Source organism: Oncorhynchus mykiss, chromosome 27, assembly GCF_013265735.2.
Source record: "Oncorhynchus mykiss isolate Arlee chromosome 27, USDA_OmykA_1.1, whole genome shotgun sequence".
Lineage (NCBI taxonomy): Eukaryota > Metazoa > Chordata > Actinopteri > Salmoniformes > Salmonidae > Oncorhynchus > Oncorhynchus mykiss.
The window spans coordinates 21,748,380-21,773,641 of record NC_048591.1 but is presented as its reverse complement, the minus strand read 5'-3'; the positions used below and the strand labels follow the sequence as shown (position 1 = coordinate 21,773,641).

Below are 25,262 nucleotides of genomic sequence, written 5' to 3'. Positions count from 1 at the left end.
TACTCTTCTGTTGTTAATGGGCCTCCCTGGCAGAGTTCCAACTCTCCCTGCTCTCAGTCCCAAACCAATCAATTATTTTATGCTGTGCCCTCAAAACAAGGCTCCATCTGTGTAGCTTCCAGGAGAGGGTGACCACAACTAATCTGTGTGCACCTTTCACACAGCCCCTGAAAACGAGCTGTCGTCTCAAGAAAACCCACCGTCTGTTCTATTCTGTGGTCTCTATCCACAGACGAAGGGATGGAAGGAGAGGAGAGAAGAGGCAATTCAACCAATAGAAGGAGAAATGCCACAGCTAAATGCTGATATTTGTCAGGCCAATTGGAATATGAACGTCACACACAGCTGAACATAGAAAGAAGCTGTTTACATACCGATCTCAATAAATTGTCATTCTGTCAAACCTTTGAACAAGATGTGTGTCTGTGTTCTTTTTCCTCCCATCCAGACGACTGGAATGGAACCAGACAACCTCTACCTCATTGTTGGCAACACGCTCTGATTTGAAGTAATAAATGTCTGTTAGGCTTGGGCAGTATACCCGGGCATTAGGAAAAAGCCACATTATGGTTTTTCAATACTGTCAATAGCACGGATCATTTTTTACAATTTAATAAAGTTGAACATTTGTTGCTACTTTTTAAAGTAAATACCTACAGTCAATTTGTGTAATACGTTAGGAGATGAAGAACACTGCGTTCTACATTTCACCTGTTACATTATTACAACACAATGACAAGAGACCGGAGCCTTGTCGTGTAGCATGCGCCAACTGATCTAGTTACAGAACTCACAACTAAATATTTGCCAGCTAAATATCTTATAACTATTAAGTTAACTGTCTAAAACGTGCTAAATGCTCTGCAGTTGTGCATTTGGTTTGCTAATTTAGTAGCTAGTTAGCTATCCATCTGTTTAGCTTCTTCCAAAATCAAGCACTCGCTTGGTAACAGCAGAGAATCCCCTCCTGGATCAAGAGCCTTACTAGCTAATATTTGTTTTGTGCGTGCAGCAAACTGTTACTTGTATAATTTAAGTCAGAATCTGTACAAAATGTTTGCAATGTGCTCATTAGCATTTAGTTAGCATTTTCTACAGGATTTCACATGTACTTGTTAGAATTGCTAACCTTCGGATTACAGAGTATCAGTGGGGTTTGAAAAGAGTGCCCCTTGTTTTCAGTGTCGGTATTACTGAATATGGTATGGCGTAAAGATATGGCAATCTGGATACCGCCCAAGCCTGATGTCTGTCATTTTATACATTTAGAGTCAAATCAATATATCGGTTGACTGATTACAAATCAGCTGATATTGGGCTTTTTCCCCTCTATTTTAGATCTATCATATACCACCGATATTGACAAATGAACAAAAACATGCTAATCTGAGTACTTCTGTTCACTTCATAATGTTTGTTCGATTGTAAGAAATCACATTCAAAGGTATCTTTGAAGAGACATATCACGTCTGAAAAACAATGCATCGGCCGATAAATTGGAACAGGTATAGCCTACTTTGCCTCCCAAAAATAAGCATGGTATTGGATCCCAAAATCCCATATCTGTCAGACACTACTTACATTGTAGGTCTCCAGCTTGACTCTGTTACGGAAAACGAACGTGTGGAAGTTGGCCTGCTGAAAGATCTCCTCGAAGGCAGCTTCATTCTGATTGAAAATTAACAAAATGGGATCAATTTAACATTAATGACAATCAGAAACTTGCTCGTTTCCATTAAAAAGCCATTGTTTTAATCAAGATGGCTGGTTCTAAATCAAAGCCGTTTTCCAACTAATTAAAAATAAAATAATAATGTAGCGCAACATTTTTTTTGTTAAAAAAACACTTATGATTATTTCAATAGAAGTCCTTGGGTTATAGAGGCTGTGTGAGGGCCTACAGAGACCACACGGCACAGCAGCCTGTTTAGGCTGGCAGGGACAGGCTAGATTAGACCGTGCCTGGGGTTCAGCACCTCCCTTCAGGCCAGGCTTTGAACCAGACAGAGAAGGAGCGAGACAGGAGACAGGCGGGCAGAGAGGCAGGGAGACAGACGGGCAGAGAGGCAGGGAGACAGGCGGGCAGAGAGGGCGGGCAGAGAGGCGGGCAGAGAGGGCGGGCAGAGAGGCGGGCAGAGAGGCGGGCAGAGAGGGAGACAGGCGGGCAGAGAGGGAGACAGGCGGGCAGAGAGGGAGACAGGCGGGCAGAGAGGGAGACAGGCGGGCAGACAGACGGGCAGAGAGGGAGACAGACGGGCAGAGAGGGAGACAGACGGGCAGAGAGGGAGACAGACGGGCAGAGAGGGAGACAGGCGGGCAGAGAGGGAGACAGGCGGGCAGAGAGGGAGACAGACGGGCAGAGAGGGAGACAGACGGGCAGAGAGGGAGACAGACGGGCAGAGAGGGAGACAGACGGGCAGAGAGGGAGACAGACGGGCAGAGAGGGAGACAGACGGGCAGAGAGGGAGACAGACGGGCAGAGAGGGAGACAGACGGGCAGAGAGGAAGACAGGCGGGCAGAGAGGAAGACAGGCGGGCAGAGAGGGAGACAGGCGGGCAGAGAGGGAGACAGGCGGGCAGACAGACGGGCAGAGAGGGAGACAGACGGGCAGAGAGGGAGACAGGCGGGCAAACAGACGGGCAGAGAGGGAGACAGGCGGGGAGAGGGAGACAGGCGGGCAGACAGGCGGGCGGGCAGAGAGGCGGGCAGACAGGCGGCGGGCAGAGAGGCGGGGAGACAGGCGGGCGGGCAGAGAGGCGGGGAGACAGGCGGGCGGGCAGAGAGGCGGGGAGACAGGCGGGCGGGCAGAGAGGCGGGGAGACAGGCTGGCGGGCAGAGAGACAGAGAGGCGGGGAGACAGAGAGGCGGGCGGGCAGACAGGCGGGCGGGCAGAGAGGGAGACAGGCGGGCGGGCAGAGAGGGAGACGGGCAGACAGAGAGGCGGGGAGACAGAGAGGCGGGGAGACAGAGAGGCGGGGAGACAGAGAGGCGGGGAGACAGGCGGGCGGGCAGAGAGGCGGGGAGACAGGCGGGCGGGCAGAGAGGGAGACAGGCGGGCGGGCAGAGAGGGAGACAGGCGGGCGGGCAGAGAGGGAGACAGGCGGGCGGGCAGAGAGGGAGACAGGCGGGCGGGCAGAGAGGGAGACAGGCGGGCGGGCAGAGAGGGAGACAGGCGGGCAGGCAGAGAGGGAGACAGGCGGGCGGGCAGAGAGGGAGACAGGCGGGCGGGCAGAGAGGGAGACAGGCGGGCGGGCAGAGAGGGAGACAGGCGGGCGGGCAGAGAGGGAGACAGGCGGGCGGGCAGAGAGGGAGACAGGCGGGCGGGCAGAGAGGGAGACAGGCGGGCGGGCAGAGAGGGAGACAGGCGGGCGGGCAGAGAGGGAGACAGGCGGGCGGGCAGAGAGGGAGACAGGCGGGCGGGCAGAGAGGGAGACAGGCGGGCGGGCAGAGAGGGAGACAGGCGGGCGGGCAGAGAGGGAGACAGGCGGGCGGGCAGAGAGGGACACAGGCGGGCGGGCAGAGAGGGAGACAGACGGGCGGGCAGAGAGGGAGACAGGCGGGCGGGCAGAGAGGGAGACAGGCGGGCGGGCAGAGAGGGAGACAGGCGGGCGGGCAGAGAGGGAGACAGGCGGGGAGAGGGAGACAGGCGGGCAGACAGGCGGGCGGGCAGACAGGCGGCGGGCAGAGAGGCGGGGAGACAGGCGGGCGGGCAGAGAGGCGGGGGGGCAGAGAGGCGGGGAGGCAGGGGGGCGGGCAGAGAGGCGGGGAGACAGGCGGGCGGGCAGAGAGACAGAGAGGCGGGGAGACAGAGAGGCGGGGAGACAGAGAGGCGGGCGGGCAGACAGGCGGGCGGGCAGAGAGGGAGACAGGCGGGCGGGCAGAGAGGGAGACAGGCGGGCGGGCAGAGAGGGAGACGGGCAGACAGAGAGGCGGGGAGACAGAGAGGCGGGGAGACAGGCGGGCGGGCAGAGAGGGAGACAGGCGGACGGGCAGAGAGGGAGACAGGCGGGCGGGCAGAGAGGGAGACAGGCGGGCGGGCAGAGAGGGAGACAGGCGGGCGGGCAGAGAGGGAGACAGGCGGGCGGGCAGAGAGGGAGACAGGCGGGCGGGCAGAGAGGGAGACAGGCGGGCGGGCAGAGAGGGAGACAGGCGGGCGGGCAGAGAGGGAGACAGGCGGGCGGGCAGAGAGGGAGACAGGCGGGCGGGCAGAGAGGGAGACAGGCGGGCGGGCAGAGAGGGAGACAGGCGGGCGGGCAGAGAGGGAGACAGGCGGGCGGGCAGAGAGGGAGACAGGCGGGCGGGCAGAGAGGGAGACAGGCGGGCGGGCAGAGAGGGAGACAGGCGGGCGGGCAGAGAGGGAGACAGGCGGGCGGGCAGAGAGGGAGACAGGCGGGCGGGCAGAGAGGGAGACAGGCGGGCGGGCAGAGAGGGAGACAGGCGGGCGGGCAGAGAGGGAGACAGGCGGGCGGGCAGAGAGGGAGACAGGCGGGCGGGCAGAGAGGGAGACAGGCGGGCGGGCAGAGAGGGAGACAGGCGGGCAGACAGACGGGAAGAGAGGGAGACAGGCAGGCAGGCTCACCGAGTCCTTGAGCTGCCCTAGGTAAGCAGCGTTCTGTCCCAAAATGGCTTCAGCACTCTCCTGAAAGCAGGTCACCCACTGGTTGTCCCCGTAGTCTGCTATGTTGGCCTGCAGGACAGGAGGAGGAACAGAGAGACATGTTAGGAGTGAGTACTTTGGAAAGTCAAAGGTCATCTGGGCTTTGTTGATCATAGGTTGCAACATAAATAGCACCCTATTCTCTTTATAGTGCACCACTTTTGACAGGAGTGCAATGGGCCCTGGTCAAAAGAAGTGCAACACATAGGGAATAGGGTGCCATTTGGAATGCATTCAGTCTATTAAAAATGTAGGCTTCTCAGGGATTTATTTGATACTTTGGTTTATTATTGTTAATGATGTCACGTTGATGCTGAATATTCAATGTATTGTCGATTGCACAAGTTTATACTCCTGGGAAAATCATTATTCTAGAACTCTCCATTTGGCACCAGCAGAACCAAGGTGTACGTGTGATGAGAGCTGCGCGCAGTGGTAGGATATTCCCAGCTTATGTTCCAGTTCTGTGAAGAGAAGCAATATGTTGACTGGCGAGAGGTGCAAAACAATAGAAAAGCAGCTTATTTTAGATGTCTGGCTGCAAGAGCTCGTTTGCTGACTAATTGAGGTAGTATTTTAATGCTGCTATTTTTAACAAGCAGAGAAAAAAAATGCCTCAACATCGATGGGGGGAAATAGAGCAATTAACTCAACATAATCCTGACTTCCAACAAAACAAAACATGAATCTGAAAGAGCCAGCCACTATTTAACACCTGCAGCAGCGAGAACAAAATGGCCTTAAATAATCTTCAAACATGAGTGTAAAGAGATCCGACGGGGAGAGTTGAGGACCGTCAGAGAAGTAGAACGACAGGGGAAGACTGGCTGGAGTCCTGGGAGAAGAGGGGAAAACTGTGCCCAGAAGGAAGGAGAGAGTGAAAGAAAGAAAGGGGTGTGAAGACGAGCGAGAAGAGTGAAAGGAGGGAGGAAGACAGAAAGCGAAAGTGTGCATGCCAGAGAAAAAGCGCAAGAGGCAGAGTAATGAGAGGCAGTATACAAGTCCCCCAGAGGAAGACACACCCGGCCACAGCAGACACAGCCCCACCAAGGGTCCTGTGAGGATGAGAGAATGAATAGAGGCCTAGGGGAAAGGGTCAGAAGCGGGCAGAAACTGTCACAGTGAGGGTGAATAGGGTGGCAGAGTGGGACGCAGCAACGTGTGTGTGGGTCCTCTGACTGCGTTCTGAATCCAGCCAGAAAGACAGAGGGTTTAGACAGAGCTGAGCCACTCACAGAGAGGATGAGTCGGTACTTGAAGTTGGGGAACTCTTTGTCACACTTCTCACAGCGGAACATGCCGTTCTGCTGGTCCACCACCTTCTTATTGCAGTCCTGACTAGGGCACGCCTGGTACAGACAGTTCTCCTTACGGATGTACACTATGGTGGCGATGCAGCTGAAGTAGTCTGCCTGGAGAGAGAGACACAGGCAACACACAGCCAACATTACTGAGTATACTTCTTAGTCCTTGTAAAAAGTGTACACTTCACATGTTTTGTGGAAGATCATACTGCTATACCTGCAGCTGAAGGAGTCCGCCCGGACGGACACAACCACACGAGAATCATTCAGCCAATCCTTTTGAAATGTAAATGTTTTGTGGCAGGCCATATTGTAATGTGCAGGTTTGGTCTATGATTTCTACATAAGGTTCATGACATTACACAGCGCAGAACTAACAACTAATAAGCATTAAAGAACATCAACTAGAATATTCATATTAAAAGAGAAACATTACTGCAGTGGGATGCAAGAATAACAATCCAACAGCAATCTGCATAGCATAGCTCCAAACACAAACACAAAGGCAGGCTGCCTCATCTTTTTTATGGGGCATATGCAAAGTTTATAACCCCAATATACATAAACAGCCTTTCAGAATATTTCCTAGCCTGTCGGAGAGCAGCAAGCACCTGCTGAGAATTTCCCAGCGCTGAGTCCTAAAATCTATAAATGGAGATGGACAGAAAGGGCTGTGGGAGGAGCAACATAATGACGTGACTCAGTGTCAACAGGGTCGCCTCTCATTCTGTCAACACGTTGTAGAGCTCTGTTTCTATACCCCCACCCAGCACTTCATACGCCTTTCTGCCACAGACAGGTGGAATCTCTCTCCTCCTCTGCGTGTCAGTCCCCCTTCTACTGCTCGTCACCATGTGACAATGAGGTGACAAGAGGCCCAGTGAGGTGAAAACAGGATCACGTTGAAGGGGAGAGAGAGGAGCAGACACCTCCACGTCTTAACACAGTCTACATCCCAAACAGCGCCCTATTCCCTATGTAGTACACTCATTTCGACCAGGGCCTATAGGTAACACCACACAGTAATATCTCATTATGGAAACACACACAGGAAAACCTCTGAGGCCAAGCACCTTCATAAGTCAGTCATTAGGATTCATCCAGAGGACAAAACAGGGTGTGCTCTTTTAAAAAACCTATAACACTCCCTTACACAATAATGACCTACAGTAGGATTACAACAGGGGATTGTAATAGCCTGGACGTCCTGATTCATATTCATGGAGGGGAACATTGCCTGGCGTACAGAAAGGAAAGCAGGGGACAGGAAACAGGACATTTCTGCCTGGTGCACTTCATTGAGAATTCCACATGCAAGAGGTTCTTTCTTTCTCTCTATAGTTCACAATCTAGATGGAGGCCCCAGGCAAAGTCTTAACCTCCAGTTTTCAAAGGAAATAAATAGAAAAACTAAAAGGGAACGTTTCCGCCACATTGGTGGTAATTGATTTCGCTCTCTCCCCATAGGCTGACTGCTGGCCACTGTCAATATGCCTAAGGAATTCAGCCACAATTAAATTGCACAGAAGGACAATTTATATTTTATGTCACTTCAGACCACAAAAACACTTGGGGAGTAATCAATGACAGTGGACAAATGAGAGAAAAATCTCTCCCTTTTCAACACATGGAATCTACCTTTAAAACACCTCATATTTTCCTTCCCACACTGCAGCTTCCCCAAAGAGCACTAATTAACCAAGTTAATACCTCCGCAATTACCATGTCACTTACCACAGAGAGAGAGAAGAGACTACTGAAGACGTTTTTCTCTTGTCTCTGTCACAAGGCTTTACATACGCAGGCAGTGTCAAGCCACCGGGAAGGAGCGGACTGTGGACGGGGTTAGCCATTCGCTGTCGACAGGGCAAGTCGGTGTTGTGGAAATTGGGGGTTCTGACAGAGACTGTGTGACAGGGACAATTAATTGCCGCTGACTTGCGGAGGGCTTTGAGAGGGCCGACCTTGTGACCCCGTGTCTCAGAGTCTCTACGGGCTGAGCAGGAACAGTACGAGTAGGACAGACTGAGCTCGAGTCAGCTTCTCTGTCAACCCCAGCCTTCATCACACACAGACACTACAGGCTGAACCAGAGCCCTGGGTCACACCTCTCCCTTCCTCTCTCCTCTCGCACCACAGCCTAATGCCAGGAGAAAGCTCCTTAACCCAACAGGGGGCTAATGGATAGTGTGGAGGACTCTGGTGAAGGTCAAAGGAACTAGTGAATCAGCAATGCTCATACTGGATCGCCTGTATATTGCCAACTGCCTACTCTACAATGAGATAATGACAACGTTTACAGGCACTTTACTATGCTATTTTTAAAAAACATTGGCGAAAGGCCAAACTGGAAGTTAGCATAAGGTGATTTAAACACCTGGTTTTCTGAGCAATCTTTCAAATTATTTGGACATGTAAACAGCTTAATCAGTGTTCCAGTGGTGGGGAAGCAGGTAGCCTCGTGGTTAGAGCTGACAAGGTAAAAAAAGCTGTTGTTCTGCCCCTGAACAAGGTAGCTAACCCACTGCTCCTAGGCAGTCATTGTAAATAAGAATGTGTTGCCTCGTTAAATAAAGGTTAAACAAAACAATGGGTCTGCGTATGTGCCAGCACCGGTAGCCTCCCTCTTATGCGCGAGAGAAGTTCAGAAAAACTGAAAGTAGACATCTTAAAAACAGTTCACACATCTAAATGTATATGCCGAAACCAGAATAAAAAAGGATTTACCAAAATAACAGTGGTAGAACGTCTATTTTGATTAGCGATATTCTGAATTGACCTATCTATCAGGTAGCCTGATTTCAGATGTGCCCATGTGATTCTAGGGAAATCGGTTTTTCCCTTCCAAAGCATGGACATGTTTTAAACTATTATATTAATCCACAAAAATGGCATTAATGTGTGCAAGTAACCTACAAGGTCTACAATGTGAGGGGCGTGTCAAGTAACTGGTTAGCCTATATAGTGTCCCTACACTACAATGTGAGGGGCGTCAGGATTCAAAAATGAACAATAAGAGCGCTATACTGAGACTTGGTGACACCAGGCCCTGGAGAGCTGCAGAGTAGATGAGAGAGCAGCAGAACCAGGACTAGAGCCCAGCCAGCCACTGAGCCAATCACGACAGCAATGCCCCAACATCCTCCATGCACACAAACAGGTAGAGGTTTAGCCACAAATCGGTTTCCAGTCGAGTGTTGCTCTTCTATTATTTATCTAGGCCTATATATTTGGAACAACATGCCCCATTTTCCCCTCCGTTTGCTACGGTAGGACATTTTCTCACATGCTCTTTGACCCAAGCCTGTCTATACCCCAAAATCCTCTATCCATTCTCCAACACCTCACTCCGTCCACATGTGTCTGTTAGTCAAGCCTGAGCTTTTCTACTATTGTCCCCCTCTCCTAGTATAATGGCACCGGAGGGGATGGCTGCTATTTTGTTTGTTTTTCCGCATTGTTCGCAACTAATTTGGTACATAATGTTGCTGCTACTGTCTCTAATGAACAAAAAGAGCTTCTGGACACCAGAACAGCGATTACTCACCTCGAACTAGACAACTTTTTTTTAATGAGTCCAACATGAAGGATATACTGCTTTGTCGAGACAAGGCCCAAATCCCCGCCATCAGCATGAAGATGGAGAAAAGGGGAGAGGAGGGCAGGGTGCCTTGTAAGAATTCGCATGACGAGTAGGTAAACCACAACTACCCTCCGTATTATAGGCCAACGTGCAATCATTGGAAAACAAACTGGACGATCTACGATTAAGACTGTCCTACCAACAAGACATTAAAAACTGTAATATCTTATGTTTCACGAGACTTGGCTAAACGACAACATGGATAATACAGAGCTGGCTGGCTTCTCCGTGCATCGGCAGGACAGAGCAGCTATGTCTGGTAAGACCAGGGGCGGGGTGTGTTTCCAATGGTCAAAAACTGCTGGTGCGCGATGTCTAATATTAAAGTAGTCTCGAGGTATTGCTTGCCTGAGGTAGAATACCTCATGATAAGCTGTAGACCACACTATCTATATTATTTGTAGCCGTCTACTTACGACCACAAACCAATGCTTGCATTAACCTCTTGAAGCTAGGGGGCACTATTTTTATGTTTGGAAAAATAACGTTCCCAAAGTAAACGGCCTATTTCTCAGGACCAGTTGCTAGAATATGCATATAATTGACAGATTAGGATAGCAAACACTAAAGTTGCCAAAACTGTAAAAATATTGTCTGTGAGTATAACATAACTGATATTGCAGGCAAAACCCTGAGAAAAATCAAACCAGGAAGTGGCTTCAATTTTGAAAACTCCATGTTCCATACCCTCCCATTTAAAGGGATATCAACCAGATTCCTTTTCCTATCGCTTCCTCAAGGTGTCAGTCTTCAGACATAGTTTCAGGCTTTTATTTTGAAGAATGAGCGTGAACGACCACATTGCGTACGTGGATAGGTAGGGGCTCTCAGAGTGAGTTGTGCGCAAAATTGAAAGGCGGCCATTGTTACTCCCGGTCCTAGTGAAAAGCCAACTGTCCCGGTTGATATATTATCGAATAGATATTTGAAAAACACCCTGAGAATTGATTATAAAAAACATCTGACATGTTTCTGTGGACATTATAGATACAATTTGGAATGTTTGTCTGCGTTGTCGTGACCGCTCTTTCCGGTGGACCCATTGGAATTGTGATACAGTGAATTATAAGTGAAATAATCTGTCTGTAAACAATTGTTAAAAATTACTTGTGCCATCCACAAAGTAGATGTCCTCAACGACTTGCCAAAACTATAGTCTCTGAAACTGGAAACACTTATCTCCCTCACTAGCTTTAAGCACCAGCTTTCAGAGCAGCTCACAGATTACTGCATCTGTACATAGCCCATCTATAATTTAGCCCAAACTACCTCTTCCCTTACCGTATTTACAGTGCCTTGCGAAAGTATTCGGCCCCTTGAACTTTGCAACCTTTTGCCACATTTCAGACTTCAAACATAAAGATATAAAACTGTATTTTTTTGTGAAGAATCAACAACAAGTGGGACACAATCATGAAGTGGAACGACATTTATTGGATATTTCAAACTTTTTAAACAAATCAAAAACTGAAAAAGTGGGCATGCAAAATTATTCAGCCACTTTACTTTCAGTGCAGCAAACTCTCTCCAGAAGTTCAGTGAGGATCTCTGAATGATCCAATGTTGACCTAAATGACTAATGATGATAAATACAATCCACCTGTGTGTAATCAAGTATCAGTATAAATGCACCTGCACTGTGATAGTCTCAGAGGTCTGTCAAAAGCGCAGAGAGCATCATGAAGAACAAGGAACACACCAGGCAGGTCCGAGATACTGTTGTGAAGAAGTTTAAAGCCGGATTTGGATACAAAAAGATTTCCCAAGCTTTAAACATCCCAAGGAGCACTGTGCAAGCGATAATATTGAAATGGAAGGAGTATCAGACCACTGCAAATCTACCAAGACCTGGCCGTCCCTCTAAACTTTCAGCTCATACAAGGAGAAGACTGATCAGAGATGCAGCCAAGAGGCCCATGATCACTCTGGATGAACTGCAGAGATCTACAGCTGAGGTGGGAGACTCTGTCCATAGGACAACAATCAGTCGTCTATTGCACAAATCCGGCCTTTATGGAAGAGTGGCAAGAAGAAAGCCATTTCTTAAAGATATCCGTAAAATGTGTTGTTTAAAGTTTGCTACAAGCCACCTGGGAGACACACCAAACATGTGGAAGAAGGTGCTCTGGTCAGATGAAACCAAAATTGAACTTTTTGGCAACAATGCAAAACGTTATGTTTGGCGTAAAAGCAACACAGCTGAACACACCATCCCCACTGTCAAACATGGTGGTGGCAGCATCATGGTTTGGGCCTGCTTTTCTTCAGCAGGGACAGGGAAGATGGTTAAAATTGATGGGAAGATGGATGGAGCCAAATACAGGACCATTCTGGAAGAAAACCTGATGGAGTCTGCAAAAGACCTGAGACTGGGACGGAGATTTGTCTTCCAACAAGACAATGATCCAAAACATAAAGCAAAATCTACAATGGAATGGTTCAAAAATAAACATATCCAGGTGTTAGAATGGCCAAGTCAAAGTCCAGACCTGAATCCAATCGAGAATCTGTGGAAAGAACTGAAAACTGCTGTTCACAAATGCTCTCCATCCAACCTCACTGAGCTCGAGCTGTTTTGCAAGGAGGAATGGGAAAAAATGTCAGTCTCTCGATGTGCAAAACTGATAGAGACATACCCCAAGCGACTTACAGCTGTAATTGCAGCAAAAGGTGGCGCTACAAAGTATTAACTTAATTAAGGGGGCTGAATAATTTTGCACGCCCAATTTTTCAGTTTTTGATGTTAAAAAAGTTTGAAATATCCAATAAATGTCGTTCCACTTCATGATTGTGTCCCACTTGTTGATTCTTCACAAAAAAATACAGTTTTATATCTTTATGTTTGAAGCCTGAAATGTGGCAAAAGGTCGCAAAGTTCAAGGGGGCCGAATTTCGCAAGGCACTGTATTTAGCTCCTTTGCACCCCATTATTTCTATTTCTACTTTGCACATTCTTTCACTGCAAATCAACCATTCCAGTGTTCTACTTCGCCACCATGGTCTTTTTTTGCCTTTACCTCCCTTATCTCACTTCATTTGCTCACATTGTATATAGACTTATTTTTCTACCCTATTATTGACGGTTTGTTTTACTCCATGTGTTGTTGTATGTGTCGAACTGTTTTGCTTTATCTTGGCCAGGTCACAGTTGTAAATGAGAACTTGTTCTCAACTTGCCTACCTGGTTAAATAAAGGTGAAATAAAATAATGGTTTGTTAAGAAATTTGTGGAGTGGTTTAAAAACGAGTTTTAATGACTCTAACATAAGTGTATGTAAACTTCCGACTTCAACTGTACCTCGACTAACCTGTACCTCCACACATTGACTCTGTACCCCCTGTATATAGCCTTGTTACTGTTATTTTTGTATTTTATTTTTTTAAATCAACTTCTGTTTATTTAATAAATACTTTAACTATTTCTTGAACTGCATTGTTGGTTAAGGGCTTGTAAGTAAGTATTTCACAGAAAAGTCTACACCTGCTGTATTAGGCGCATGTGACAAATACAATTTGATTTGGATTCTCCATCTCTCTCAGTCAATCCTGAGCTTTTGTACCATCCCATCCCTCCCTGTCGACCCCCCCCCCCCCCCCCTCTCCCAGTGCCCTTCTAACCAGAGAACTCCTCACAAAGTCAGTCAAATAAACATAATTAAAATGCTCTCATCCCTTATCCCAAAACGGAGGTTAATAACCAAGGCCCAGGATTAAATAATAGAGTTTTATATTACAAATATTAAATATATCAGTTTTCATAACCTTAGATGAATTATACACCTTTCCACCCTTCTCATAAAATGAAAATAAGAAGCTGAAATTTCAAGCACATATTTTACTTGACTCATATGAGAGCAATCACTTCATTACCAAGATTAATGAATGGAGCCACTTATCTTCACAATCAATATGGGAGATAAATGTGACGTCACAAAGCACATACCTAGGTAGGGAGAGGGCAGCAGAGGACACCTACTATGTTGGTGATTAACGAGAGGGAGATCATCAGAATACCGTAGGGTGCATCACAAATGGCACCCTATTCCCTATATAATGCACTACTTTTGACCAGGTCCCATAGGGAATAGCGTGCCATTGGGCCCTGGCCAAAAGTAGTACACTATGTAAGGAACAGGGTCACATTTTGGACAGAAGCAAGCTAGCATTCTGCTTTAAAAATAAGCTTGCGATCCAGTAGCACAGTCCTTTAATGAATCGCTCTGATTACAAAGACTTATCATGACTGCTAACCAAGAAAAGAGAATCCTTGGAAAGCCAGGATGAAGTGACAAGGTTCCAGTGTTTCATGGTGACTGAGATAGAGATGCTGTTGTGTGTTGGATCCACAATGCAGGTTGGTCTACTTCCCACCTTCAAAGAAGAGAACGCTTGTATTCGATATTGTCTTTCAGTTTGTCCTTGAATATTCTTGCTTTGAATCAAGTCAAGAAAAAATACATTTTAGACTGATGTACATGTTTGTCTACAACAGAGTATGTTAGTGTGTGCGTGCACAAAAAACCTTGTCTCCGTGTCCAAGGTGCTCTGTCTTGATGTCAGCCAGGGTCTTCCAGTTGGTGTTCCCTCCTCCTCCTCCACCTGTCCTCGCCTCTGTCAGAGACTCGCCAGCCATAGAGTGGCCCTCCTTATCATACCTGGATGGACATAGTTAAACACACACACCTTTAGTCAATGCAATGCAGTGACCTTTATGTCACTGCAGAAACAACCCCATCAATCTCAATAGAAAAGACAAAAGAAGTCAAGTGTAATACAGAGGTGCCTCGTACACCACCGTCTTGTAGCCTCGTAGACCACCGTCGTGTAGCCTCGTAGACCACCGTCTTGTAGCCTAGTGCCTCATAGACCACCGTCGTGTAGCCTCGTAGACCACCGTCTTGTAGCCTAGTGCCTCGCAGACCACCGTCTTGCAGCCTCGCAGACCACCATCTCGCAGACCACTGTCGTGTAGCCTCGCCGACCACCGTCTTGTAGCCTCGCCGACCACCGTCTTGTAGCCTCGCCGACCACCGTCTTGTAGCCTCGCAGACCACCGTCTTGTAGCCTCGCAGACCACCGTCTTGTAGCCTCGCAGACCACCGTCTTGTAGCCTCGCAGACCACCGTCTTGTAGCCTCGCCGACCACCGTCTTGTAGCCTCGCAGACCACCGTCTTGTAGCCTAGTGCCTCGTAGACCACCGTCTTGTAGCCTAGTGCCTCGTAGACCACCGTCTTGTAGCCTAGTGCCTCGTAGACCACCGTCTTGTAGCCTAGTGCCTCGTAGACCACCGTCTTGTAGCCTAGTGCCTCGTAGACCACCGTCTTGTAGCCTAGTGAATTGTCTGTTGTCTAGTACTATTTTAACAAAACCCATCCTGGCCAACATAGCCATGCCTGTTTGACAAAGCTGAGCTAGGTTGCATCCTAAAAAGGGCACCCTATTCCCTATATAGTGCACTAAATAAGGAATATGGTGCCATTTGGGACACAAAAATAGTCTGTGCTGAGGGCAAACCAGGCTGAGTGGCAGAGAGAGTGGCTGTGAAATGAATCAACAGCAGTGATGGGGGAATCAGAAACCAATTTTCACTCAGCGTTACCTCCAGGTGATTCACACAATACAAGGGAGAAGGAGAGAGAAGAGAGGGATGGAGAATAGGGGGAGGAGAGCAGGGGAAAGGGAAAAATAAATAAATAAACAAACACTCAGGTTGGAATTGTGCAAGAGATCAATAGAGCTGAGTAATCTATTGCTAGGAGGTATTGTGTAGAGCTGTGGGGGGTGAGGGGACAGGGGCTGTAAATACAGGGAGCGGGACTTGCTCTTGGAAGCATGACTAATTGAAAATATCCCCATTAATGGCCTGCAAGCATGTGGCCCGGCCACTATGGCCTCTGCCAATTTCCTCTCCCACCCAATCACCGAAAAACGTGTGCAATTCTTTCCTGTGGCACCTATTCCCTCATCTCTGTACTACCATTCCTGCTTTGTTATAATTCTACTGGTGTTCGTACTGATAGGGGGCCTGACACCTGGCTGTTGATGCATTAAAAACAACATCAACCAAGTTCTGAAATACACCTGAAAATACTTGTTTCTGATTAACAACAACTCCTTTCATGAAGCTGCTGGTGTTTCACCAAGAGAAATAGGCTGGAACAGAATGAAAGGAATTAAACATTTATGGCGTTTTCTAATCCAAACTCCTGGTAGGTAAGCTGATGATCATTAACGTATATCTGATTTCAAGTCATTATTTTTGACAGTTACAAATAATGAACAAAATGCTAAGCAACGTACCCAGGAGACTATGTAACGCAGACTGTAAAGGAAGACAAACAGAAGATTGTTCTGTAGGAAAGCGCTACAACAGGCAGGGTATAGTAAGTCAGTGGGTTTGATGGAAACTAAAATCAGGACAAATTGGAGCTGACAGAAGATGTACAACAGTGGACCGACAGGCAGGCAGGGAGATGCGCAGAGAGTGGATGAAGTGAGACTAACCAACGAAGAGAGACAACAACAAGAAGAAGAAAAGGGAAAGAACAGATTAATGTGCATAGCATGGCACCCCATCACAACGAGCCATACGGCCAAGGACAGGATGGCAGGGAGACATGACATAGAGCATGTGACAGAGGGAAGGAGAAAGAGCAGCTATGCATGACAGGAACCCTTCTGTAAGCACGGTTCCTTCCCTGTCTCCAGCTATGGCTCTCATGATGCGTCTCTGACTGGCGGAAAACGTACAGCAGATATGATTAGGCATCCATGAGGTCTGCTCAAGCATTCACTCTGTAGTTGTGAAGTTGAATGACGCAGTACATGGGAGGTAATTACCAATGGGATAAGGGTTGTAAATATGACCATGTATTCTATTCCAACATAACAAATGGTCTGAATCACAAGACTTTTGTGAAATGAAAAACAAGGACAGATAAGCTTGCGCCAGGAGGGAACTAAGCTGCAGTGGTGCAAAAAAGTACACAATTGTCATACTTGAGGAAAAGTATATATACTTTTATTTGAGTGACTTTCTATTAAAAGGTAAGTCACCCAGTAAAACACTACTTGAGTAAAAGTCTAAAAGTATTTGGTTCTAAATATACTTAAAGTATCAAAAGTAAAAGTGATCGCTGAAATATACTTAAGTATAAATCATTTCAAATTCCTTCTTTTAAGCAAGCCGACGGCGCCATTTTTTATGTATGGATAGCCAGGGGCATCCTGTCCTGCTAAGCATTCAAAATGTACTTTTGGGTGTCAGGTCAAATGTATGGAATAAAAAGTACATTATTTTCTTTAGGAATGTAGAAGTAAAAGTTGTCAAAAATATACATAGTAAAGTACAGATAACACAAAAAACGACTTAAGTAGTACTTTAAAGTATTTTTACACCACTGCAATGCTGGGACAAACTACTGACAAGAGAAAAAGAAGAGAGACCAAGTAGAATAGCCACAGAGTTAAACTACTTGTTTAAAATCAAAAATATGAATCGTTATGTTGGAGCACTGAGCACAAGCTAGGCAGAACGACTGAACAGCAACAGCACACTTCTAGTGTGTGAGGAGAGGAGGGCAATCAAAAGGTTCTTGAAATCACTAACTGGTGCGCTGTTTCATTAGTAGAGGGTCCCCGCACTCAAAAAGTTGATGCTATTTTATTAATTGATGAAAAGGACAAATTAATTTTTGCAGTGAGCTGAGCAGCTCCACTAGTGGGTAGCAGGATTTCCACATCCCAAATGGCACCCATTTCCCTATATAGTGCACTACTTTTGACCATGGCCCATAGGACTCCGGTCAAAAGTAGTGCACTATAAAAGGAATAAGGTGCCATTTGGGACACATCCTGTCTTGTCTGTGGTGTGTAAGGGAGATCAGATGACTCAGTGACTGCAGGAAAACACAGAACAGAAAGAGTGAGAGTAGCCAAGTATCACTAAGTGAGCAATGGCAATAGGACAACAAGACGAAAGGAACAAGAGGAAGAATGACAAGATGGAGTGACAGATAGAGACACAGTTGTCCAGACAGCTAGGGGAGGGGGAGAGGAGAGAAGGAGCCACTCTAGATGTGTCTGTGTAGCCTGTGATGCCATCTAATGGACAAAGGCTGCTACGGTATGCACCGGATGGCTCAGTAAGGAAACATTTCACGTTTGCTTATGAAACAAATTAGCACAAAATTAGAGAAACAAATTAGATTTTATTTTTATTTTATCTAAATCCTCCCAAATAGCAACTGAGCAGTCAAGGCATTTTCAGGGTGTTACTTGATACTGGGGAAGAGCAGGGTAATTGACTAGACTAAGCTATAATTAAGTAGATGTGGTTTATGATAAGGTAAATAAATTATCGTTATGAATCATTTAAATGCCTAAATAATGAGGGCACTAAATGAGCATGCACCAAAGTTGCAAAAAGCCGAGGAAAAAACAGCACCAGTTGAGCAAGGAACACTTTAATTAATCTAGCTAAATTAATCTTTAAGCATTTAAATTATGCAATAGAGTGGGGCTAAGACAGTGCCCTAAATTACTGGAGCACCACAGGAATCACATTCGATGCTGTTTAAAGACAAATCCATGTTTCTTTCATGCACAATAGTTCATATTTCTCCCCAAAAAAGAACACGTCTAGACAAGGGAATCTCATATATATATATATATATATATATATATATACACACACACATACATACACACACACACACATTTTTTTTGTGAAGAATCAACAACAAGTGGGACACAATCATGAAGTGGAACGACATTTATTGGATATTTCTAACTTTTTTAATAAATCAAAAACTGAAAAATTGGGCGTGCAAAATTATTCAGCCCCCTTAAGTTAATACTTTGTAGCGCCACCTTTTGCTGCGATTACAGCTGTAAGTCGCTTGGGGTATGTCTCTATCAGTTTTGCACATCGAGAGACTGAAATTTTTTCCCATTCCTCCTTGCAAAACAGCTCGAGCTCAGTGAGGTTGGATGGAGAGCATTTGTGAACAGCAGTTTTCAGTTCTTTCCACAGATTCTCGATTGGATTCAGGTCTGGACTTTGACTTGGCCATTCTAACACCTGGATATGTTTATTTTTGAACCATTCCATTGTAGATTTTGCTTTATGTTTTGGATCATTGTCTTGTTGGAAGACAAATCTCCGTCCCAGTCTCAGGTCTTTTGCAGACTCCATCAGGTTTTCTTCCAGAATGGTCCTGTATTTGGCTCCATCCATCTTCCCATCAATTTTAACCATCTTCCCTGTCCCTGCTGAAGAAAAGCAGGCCCAAACCATGATGCTGCCACCACCATTGTTTGACAGTGGGGATGGTGTGTTTAGGGTGATGAGCTGTTGCTTTTACGCCAAACATAACATCTTGCATTGTTGCCAAAAAGTTCAATTTTGGTTTCATCTGACCAGAGCACCTTCTTCCACATGTTTGGTGTGTCTCCCAGGTGGCTTATGGCAAACTTTAAACGACACTTTTTATGGATATCTTTAAGAAATGGCTTTCTTTTTGCCACTCTTCCATAAAGGCCAGATTTGTGCAATATACGACTAATTGTTGTCCTATGGACAGAGTCTCCCACCTCAGCTGTAGATCTCTGCAGTTCATCCAGAGTGATCATGGGCCTCTTGGCTGCATCTCTGATCAGTCTTCTCCTTGTATGAGCTGAAAGTTTAGAGGGATGGCCAGGTCTTGGTAGATTTGCAGTGGTCTGATACTCCTTCCATTTCAATATTATCGCTTGCACAGTGCTCCTTGGGATGTTTAAAGCTTGGGAAATCTTTTTGTATCCAAATCCGGCTTTAAAACTTCTTCACAACAGTATCTCGGACCTGCCTGGTGTGTTCCTTGTTCTTCATGATGCTCTCTGCGCTTTTAACGGACCTCTGAGACTATCACAGTGCAGGTGCATTTATACGGAGACTTGATTACACACAGGTGGATTGTATTTATCATCATTAGTCATTTAGGTCAACATTGGATCATTCAGAGATTCTCACTGAACTTCTGGAGAGAGTTTGATGCACTGAAAGTATAGGGGCTGAATAATTTTGCACGCCCACTTTTTCAGTTTTTGATTTGTTAAAAAAGTTTGAAATATCCAATAAATGTCGTTCCACTTCATGATTGTGTCCCACTTGTTGTTGATTCTTCACAAAACAAAATCCAGTTTTATATCTTTATGTTTGAAGCCTGAAATGTGGCAAAAGGTCGCAAAGTTCAAGGGGGCCGAATACTTTCGCAAGGCACTGTATATATATATATATATATATAATTATGGAGCTCAGAACCAAATCAAGGCTCAAGATAATTGCTGCGTAGTGTGGCATTCTTGTTTGAGGAAATTAAAACAGTTTCTCTCTATAAGATGAATTAGTCTGACATTAAAAAAGGGAGAGCAGCAGTTTTTTTTTATTCAGTCCAGCACACATAGGGATCGGCTGAGCAGAACCACTGATCCACTGCATGTGTTTCAGTCAACATCTTACCCAGGGTGGGATAGATAGATACAGAAATCCAAAGAGTTTGCAGCAAAAATGATCAAATTAAGACACCTACACTTTGCAAAATAATGTTTTCAAGAGCTTGGCTCTGACAAAAGGCTCAGAGTTTGCCTTTGTTCTTCAGTTGTAAAAAGCGCTGGGTTTTCAATGCTTGCAAGATGAAAATGTTCACATAAAAAAGGCCTCTTCATTTGTGGACAGATCGCTAGCACCCCAAATTGAATCCTGAATCCACTATATATGGAACAGGGGGAAATTTAGGATGCAAACTGCTGAAAGCATGGCTCACTGATGATCAACATCCTTCTCTACCAGAATACTGAAAGTATTAAACAAGCACTGATGTGCTAGGCCTAAAATCACTAAATCATTCACTACTAACCTAGTTTTAGTCAACGTATTGCTCCGTACTACTTGAAAAGCAAAAATACATTGTTCTCAATACAACATTTTACTTCATATTTGAGGCTATTCCATCCTTAGACAGCAAACCATCATGTAGGGCTGGGAATTGCCAGGGATATGTATTGCGATTCTCACGATTTGATATTGCGATTCAACACTGCGATTTTATTGCAATTTGAGATCTCAAATATATTGCTCATTATATGTCTGCTGCAGAGACAAGACAGCATGATAACATTTGTTTTGATCAGTCAGCGAAATAAAAGTGCTGAAAACACATTGGCTCACTATTTAAAAAGAAGATGCAAACTATGAAGGCAAAATACAGGAGTTTTGGTGCAGGTACAGCAGACTTGCGGTAGCTAACGCTACCTACAGTATAAAAAAAAAGTAAAATATAATTCTTTAGATCAATTGACATACACTGAACAAAAAAATAAAATTGCAACGATTTTACTGAGTTACAGTTCATAGAAGGAAATCAATTTAAATAAATGAAATAGGTCCTAATCTATTGATTTCATATGACTGGGCAGGGGTGCAGCCATGGGTGGGCAAAGGCCCACCCACCTGAGAGCCAGGCCCAACCAATCAGATTGAGTTTTTCCTCACATAAGGGCTTTTTTTTTTTTTACAGACTCCCCCTCCTCAGAAGATCCCGCAGGTGAAGAAGCCGGATGTGGATGTCTTGGGCTGGCGTGGTTACACATCATCTGCAGTTGAGGCCGGTTGGATGTACTGCCAAATTCTCTAAAACGATGTTGGACGCAGCTTATTTTCAATTCTCTGGCAACAGCTCTGATGGATATTCCTGTAGTCAACATGCCAATTTCACGCTCCCTCAAAACTTGAGACATCTGTGGCATTGCGTTGTGACAAAACTGCACATTTTAGAGTGGCCTTTTATTGTCCCCAGCACAAGGTGCACTTGTGTAATAATCATGCTGTTTAATCAGCTTCTTGATATACCACACCTGTCAGCGGGATAGATCATCTTGGCAAAGGAGAAATGCTCACTAGCAGGGATGTAAACAAAGTTGTGCACATAATTTGAGCAAAATAAGCTGTGTGAAAATGTTGGGGATCTTTTATTTCAGATCATTAAAAATGGGACCAACACTTTACATGTTGCATATAGTTTTTTGTTCAGTATAATATCATCCAAAAATAATATATCATGTAGCCTCATGTTCGGGCTGAGGTCAGGACTCATATCAACATCCTCTGAACTGTTCACCTGGCCTAACTGATGGATGCCTGCAAACCAACAGGAGCCCACTTGTCCTTGAGGACATGCATCATCCCACAGCAGCTAGGCGTTGCACTGGAAAACAAAACACTTAGGTTCGTTATTGCTGGCTGTCCATGTGACAAGTGACTGGCGTGTCTGCGTCCCAAATGAAACCCTATTCCCTTTGTAGTACACTACTACATGTTCTGGTCAAAAGTAGTACACTATATACAGTGGGGCAAAAAAGTATTTAGTCAGCCACCAATTGTGCAAGTTCTTCCACTTAAAAAGATGAGGCGTGTAATTTATCATCATAGTACACTTCAACTATGACAGACAAAATGAGAAAATAAAAAAAATCACATTGTAGGATTTTTTATGAATTTATTTGCAAATTATGGTGGAAAATAAGTATTTGGTCACCTACAAACAAGCAAGACTTCTGGCTCTCACAAACCTGTAACTTCTTTAAGAGGCTCCTCTGTCCTCCACTCGTTACCTGTATTAATGGTACCTGTTTGAACTTGTTACCAGTATTAAATACACCTGTCCACAACCTCAAACAGTCACACTCCAAACTCCACTATGGCCAAGACCAAAGAGCTGTCAAAGGACACCAGAAACAAAATTGTAGACCTGCACCAGGCTGGGAAGACTGAATCTGCAAAAGGTAAGCAGCTTGGTTTGAAGAAATCAACTGTGGGAGCAATTATTAGGAATTGGAAGACCTACAAGACCACTGATAATCTCCCTCGATCTGGGGCTCCACGCAAGATCTCACCCCGTGGGGTCAAAATGATCACAAGAACGGTGAGCAAAAATCCCAGAACCACACGGGGGGGACCTAGTGAATAACCTGCAGAGAGCTGGGACCAAAGTAACAAAGCCTACCATCAGTATCACACTACGCCGCCAGGGACTCAAATCCTGCAGTGCCAGACGTGTCCCCCTGCTTAAGCCAGTACATGTCCAGGCCCGTCTGAAGTTTGCTAGAGAGCATTTGGATGATCCAGAAGAAGATTGTGAGAATGTCATATGGTCAGATGAAACCAAAAATATTACTTTTTAGTAAAAACTCAACTCGTCGTGTTTGGAGGACAAAGAATGCTGAGTTGCATCCAAAGAACACCATACCTACTGTGAAGCATGGGGGTGGAAACATCATGCTTTGGGGCTGTTTTTCTGCAAAGGGACCAGACAACTGATCCGTGTAAACGAAAGAATGAATGGGGCCATGTATCGTGAGATTTTGAGTGAAAACCTCCTTCCATCAGCAAGGGCATTGAAGATGAAATGTGTCTGGTTCTTTCAGCATGACAATGATCCCAAACACACCGCCCAGGCAACGAAGGAGTGGCTTCGTAAGAAGCATTTCAAGGTCCTGGAGTGGCCTAGCCAGTCTCCAGATCTCAACCCCAGAGAAAATCTTTGGAGGGAGTTGAAAGTCCGTGTTGCCCAGCAACAGCCCCAACACATCACTGCTCTAAAGGAGATCTGCATGGAGGAATGGGCCAAAATACCAGCAAGTGTGTGAAAACCTTGTGAAGACTTACAGTAAACGTTTGACCTCTGTCATTGCCAACAAAGGGTATATAACAAAGTATTGAGATAAACTTTTGTTATTGACCAAATACTAATTTTCCACCATAATTTGCAAATAAATTCATTAAAAAAAATCCTACAATGTGATTTTCTGGATTTCTTTTCCTCATTTTGTCTGTCATAGTTGAAGTGTACCTATGATAAATTACAGGCCTAATCTTTTTAAGTGGGAGAACTTGCACAATTGGTGGCTGACTAAATACTTGTTTGCCCCACTGTAGGTAATAGTGACATTTGAGACATCAGAGAAAATGAAGGAAGCTCACACAGCTCAGAGGGCAGGAAGTGGAACACCTGCGTTGAAGTGAGCAGGCGGAAACATGGGAGATTCTCGCAGTCGCTCCACTACATCCACATCATTATCCAATGCCATATTGGTAAACAAGCTATACGATTTAATGCAAAATGGTTTCCACTTAGACAAATGGTACAGAATTCTCTTGAATAGGAAGCATGTAATACCACATTATGTTTGGGGAATGACCTCAAATGGCCAAATATCATTCAAATACCCAACTAGTAACAATTCTCTATAGCTCAGTCCATTAAATGTTTATAGGACAGGGTGTTTATCATACTGAAAAAAACAAATAATACCAAAACGGTTTCCAAGAAACGTCTGAGATCCAGTGACTTGACAACAACCTTTTAAAGGGTAGTCGTGAGGGAGAGATAAAGCTGTAATCAGAAATCACCACAACCCAGACACCCAATGAAGTGGCAGATATGAGCATATTTTGTTGACTTGCCACCCCTCTCTCCCTCCCGCTATGTAGTCACATTTCACTGCTCTCATTATGCAGATCAAGGCTTCTGATCCGCTCAAAAATAATTACAGCGGCCCAACCTTTTTTTCTAAGGCACAGGGAAGTGGAATTTGAGCATGTCAAGACGCACAGGACGTGCCAAAATATAAATTGAAATTGTTATTGGGTCTCCTTCCATTTCATTTCTCAGCCTCCTTTCATCTTATTTCCCTGGGGAGTGTGTGGCCGGTGTTGCTGTTGGAAGGTAAATAAAATAGCACCTTGGGTGAGAATCGATTGAATCTCCACTTTTGAGACATTTTTCCTTCAATTTTCTGACTGGGGGCCAGGCATGGTCTGTTGTCAGAGTGGAGTGGGAGAGGAGGAGTGGGAGAAGAGGATGTTGAAGGAGGAGGGACAGATCAATCATGGTGCCAGAGAGCTGAGGTGAAGGTTAAATAGGAGCAATGGCTGTCCCTTAATAACTTGTTCATAACTGTGCACTCTCCTTAAACAATAGCATGGTATTCTTTCACTGTAATAGCTACTTTAAAACAGTGCAGTTAGATTAACAAGAATGTAAGCTTTCTGCCATTATCAGATATGTCTATGTCCTAGGAAATTCTCTTGTTACTTACAACCTCATGCTAATCGCATTAGCCTACATTAGCTCAACCATCCCGTGGAAGGGACACCGATCCCTGTGATCACCGTGCCTCCTCCATCCATTCACATCTAGCAGACTGCCTTTCCAACCCTGCTTCTACCCACTGAATTACAAGATCCCAATTTTATGCTTCTAGCCGGCCATTGACAAGACACTGCTTTGATATCAACTTAACTAAACTGCTGCCTAGCTTCCCAACTAGATATGGGATTGGAAAAGCGGAGTATTTATTTGGGGATATGGTACACAGTGAATAACATTATGTAAGTAATGAATAACAAGAATTCTCAAGAGAACGCAAAGAAAATATGAATGAATGAGTCATAGTAACAGTTTCCCCATTGCTTTGCTGGAGCAGCCAATAGGGCGTTTTCAAGGGATAACACAGGAGGGGCCTGTTCCTCTGTGATAGTGTCTGCCATCTTAAACCACTGCATGTGGATGTGCTACCAACTACCCCTTTCCCTAAATAACCACTCTCACATAAAA

General features: G+C 45.4%; 1 protein-coding gene across 2 annotated transcripts in view; it reads right to left on the bottom strand.

Moving 5' to 3' along the window:
• The window catches only part of LOC110507776 (replication protein A 70 kDa DNA-binding subunit), a 43,049-nt gene that overhangs the window by 5,389 nt on the left and 12,398 nt on the right, over nt 1-25,262 (bottom strand). Inside the window, exons 13-16 of one of the 2 annotated variants that reach the window (XM_021588003.2) lie at nt 14,128-14,260; nt 5,894-6,070; nt 4,581-4,688; nt 1,582-1,668 (exon numbers count right to left, since the gene is read on the bottom strand). In XM_021588003.2, coding sequence (XP_021443678.2) covers nt 1,582-1,668; nt 4,581-4,688; nt 5,894-6,070; nt 14,128-14,260 — 505 coding nt within the window. The other variant, XM_021588004.2, reaches the window with a different exon arrangement.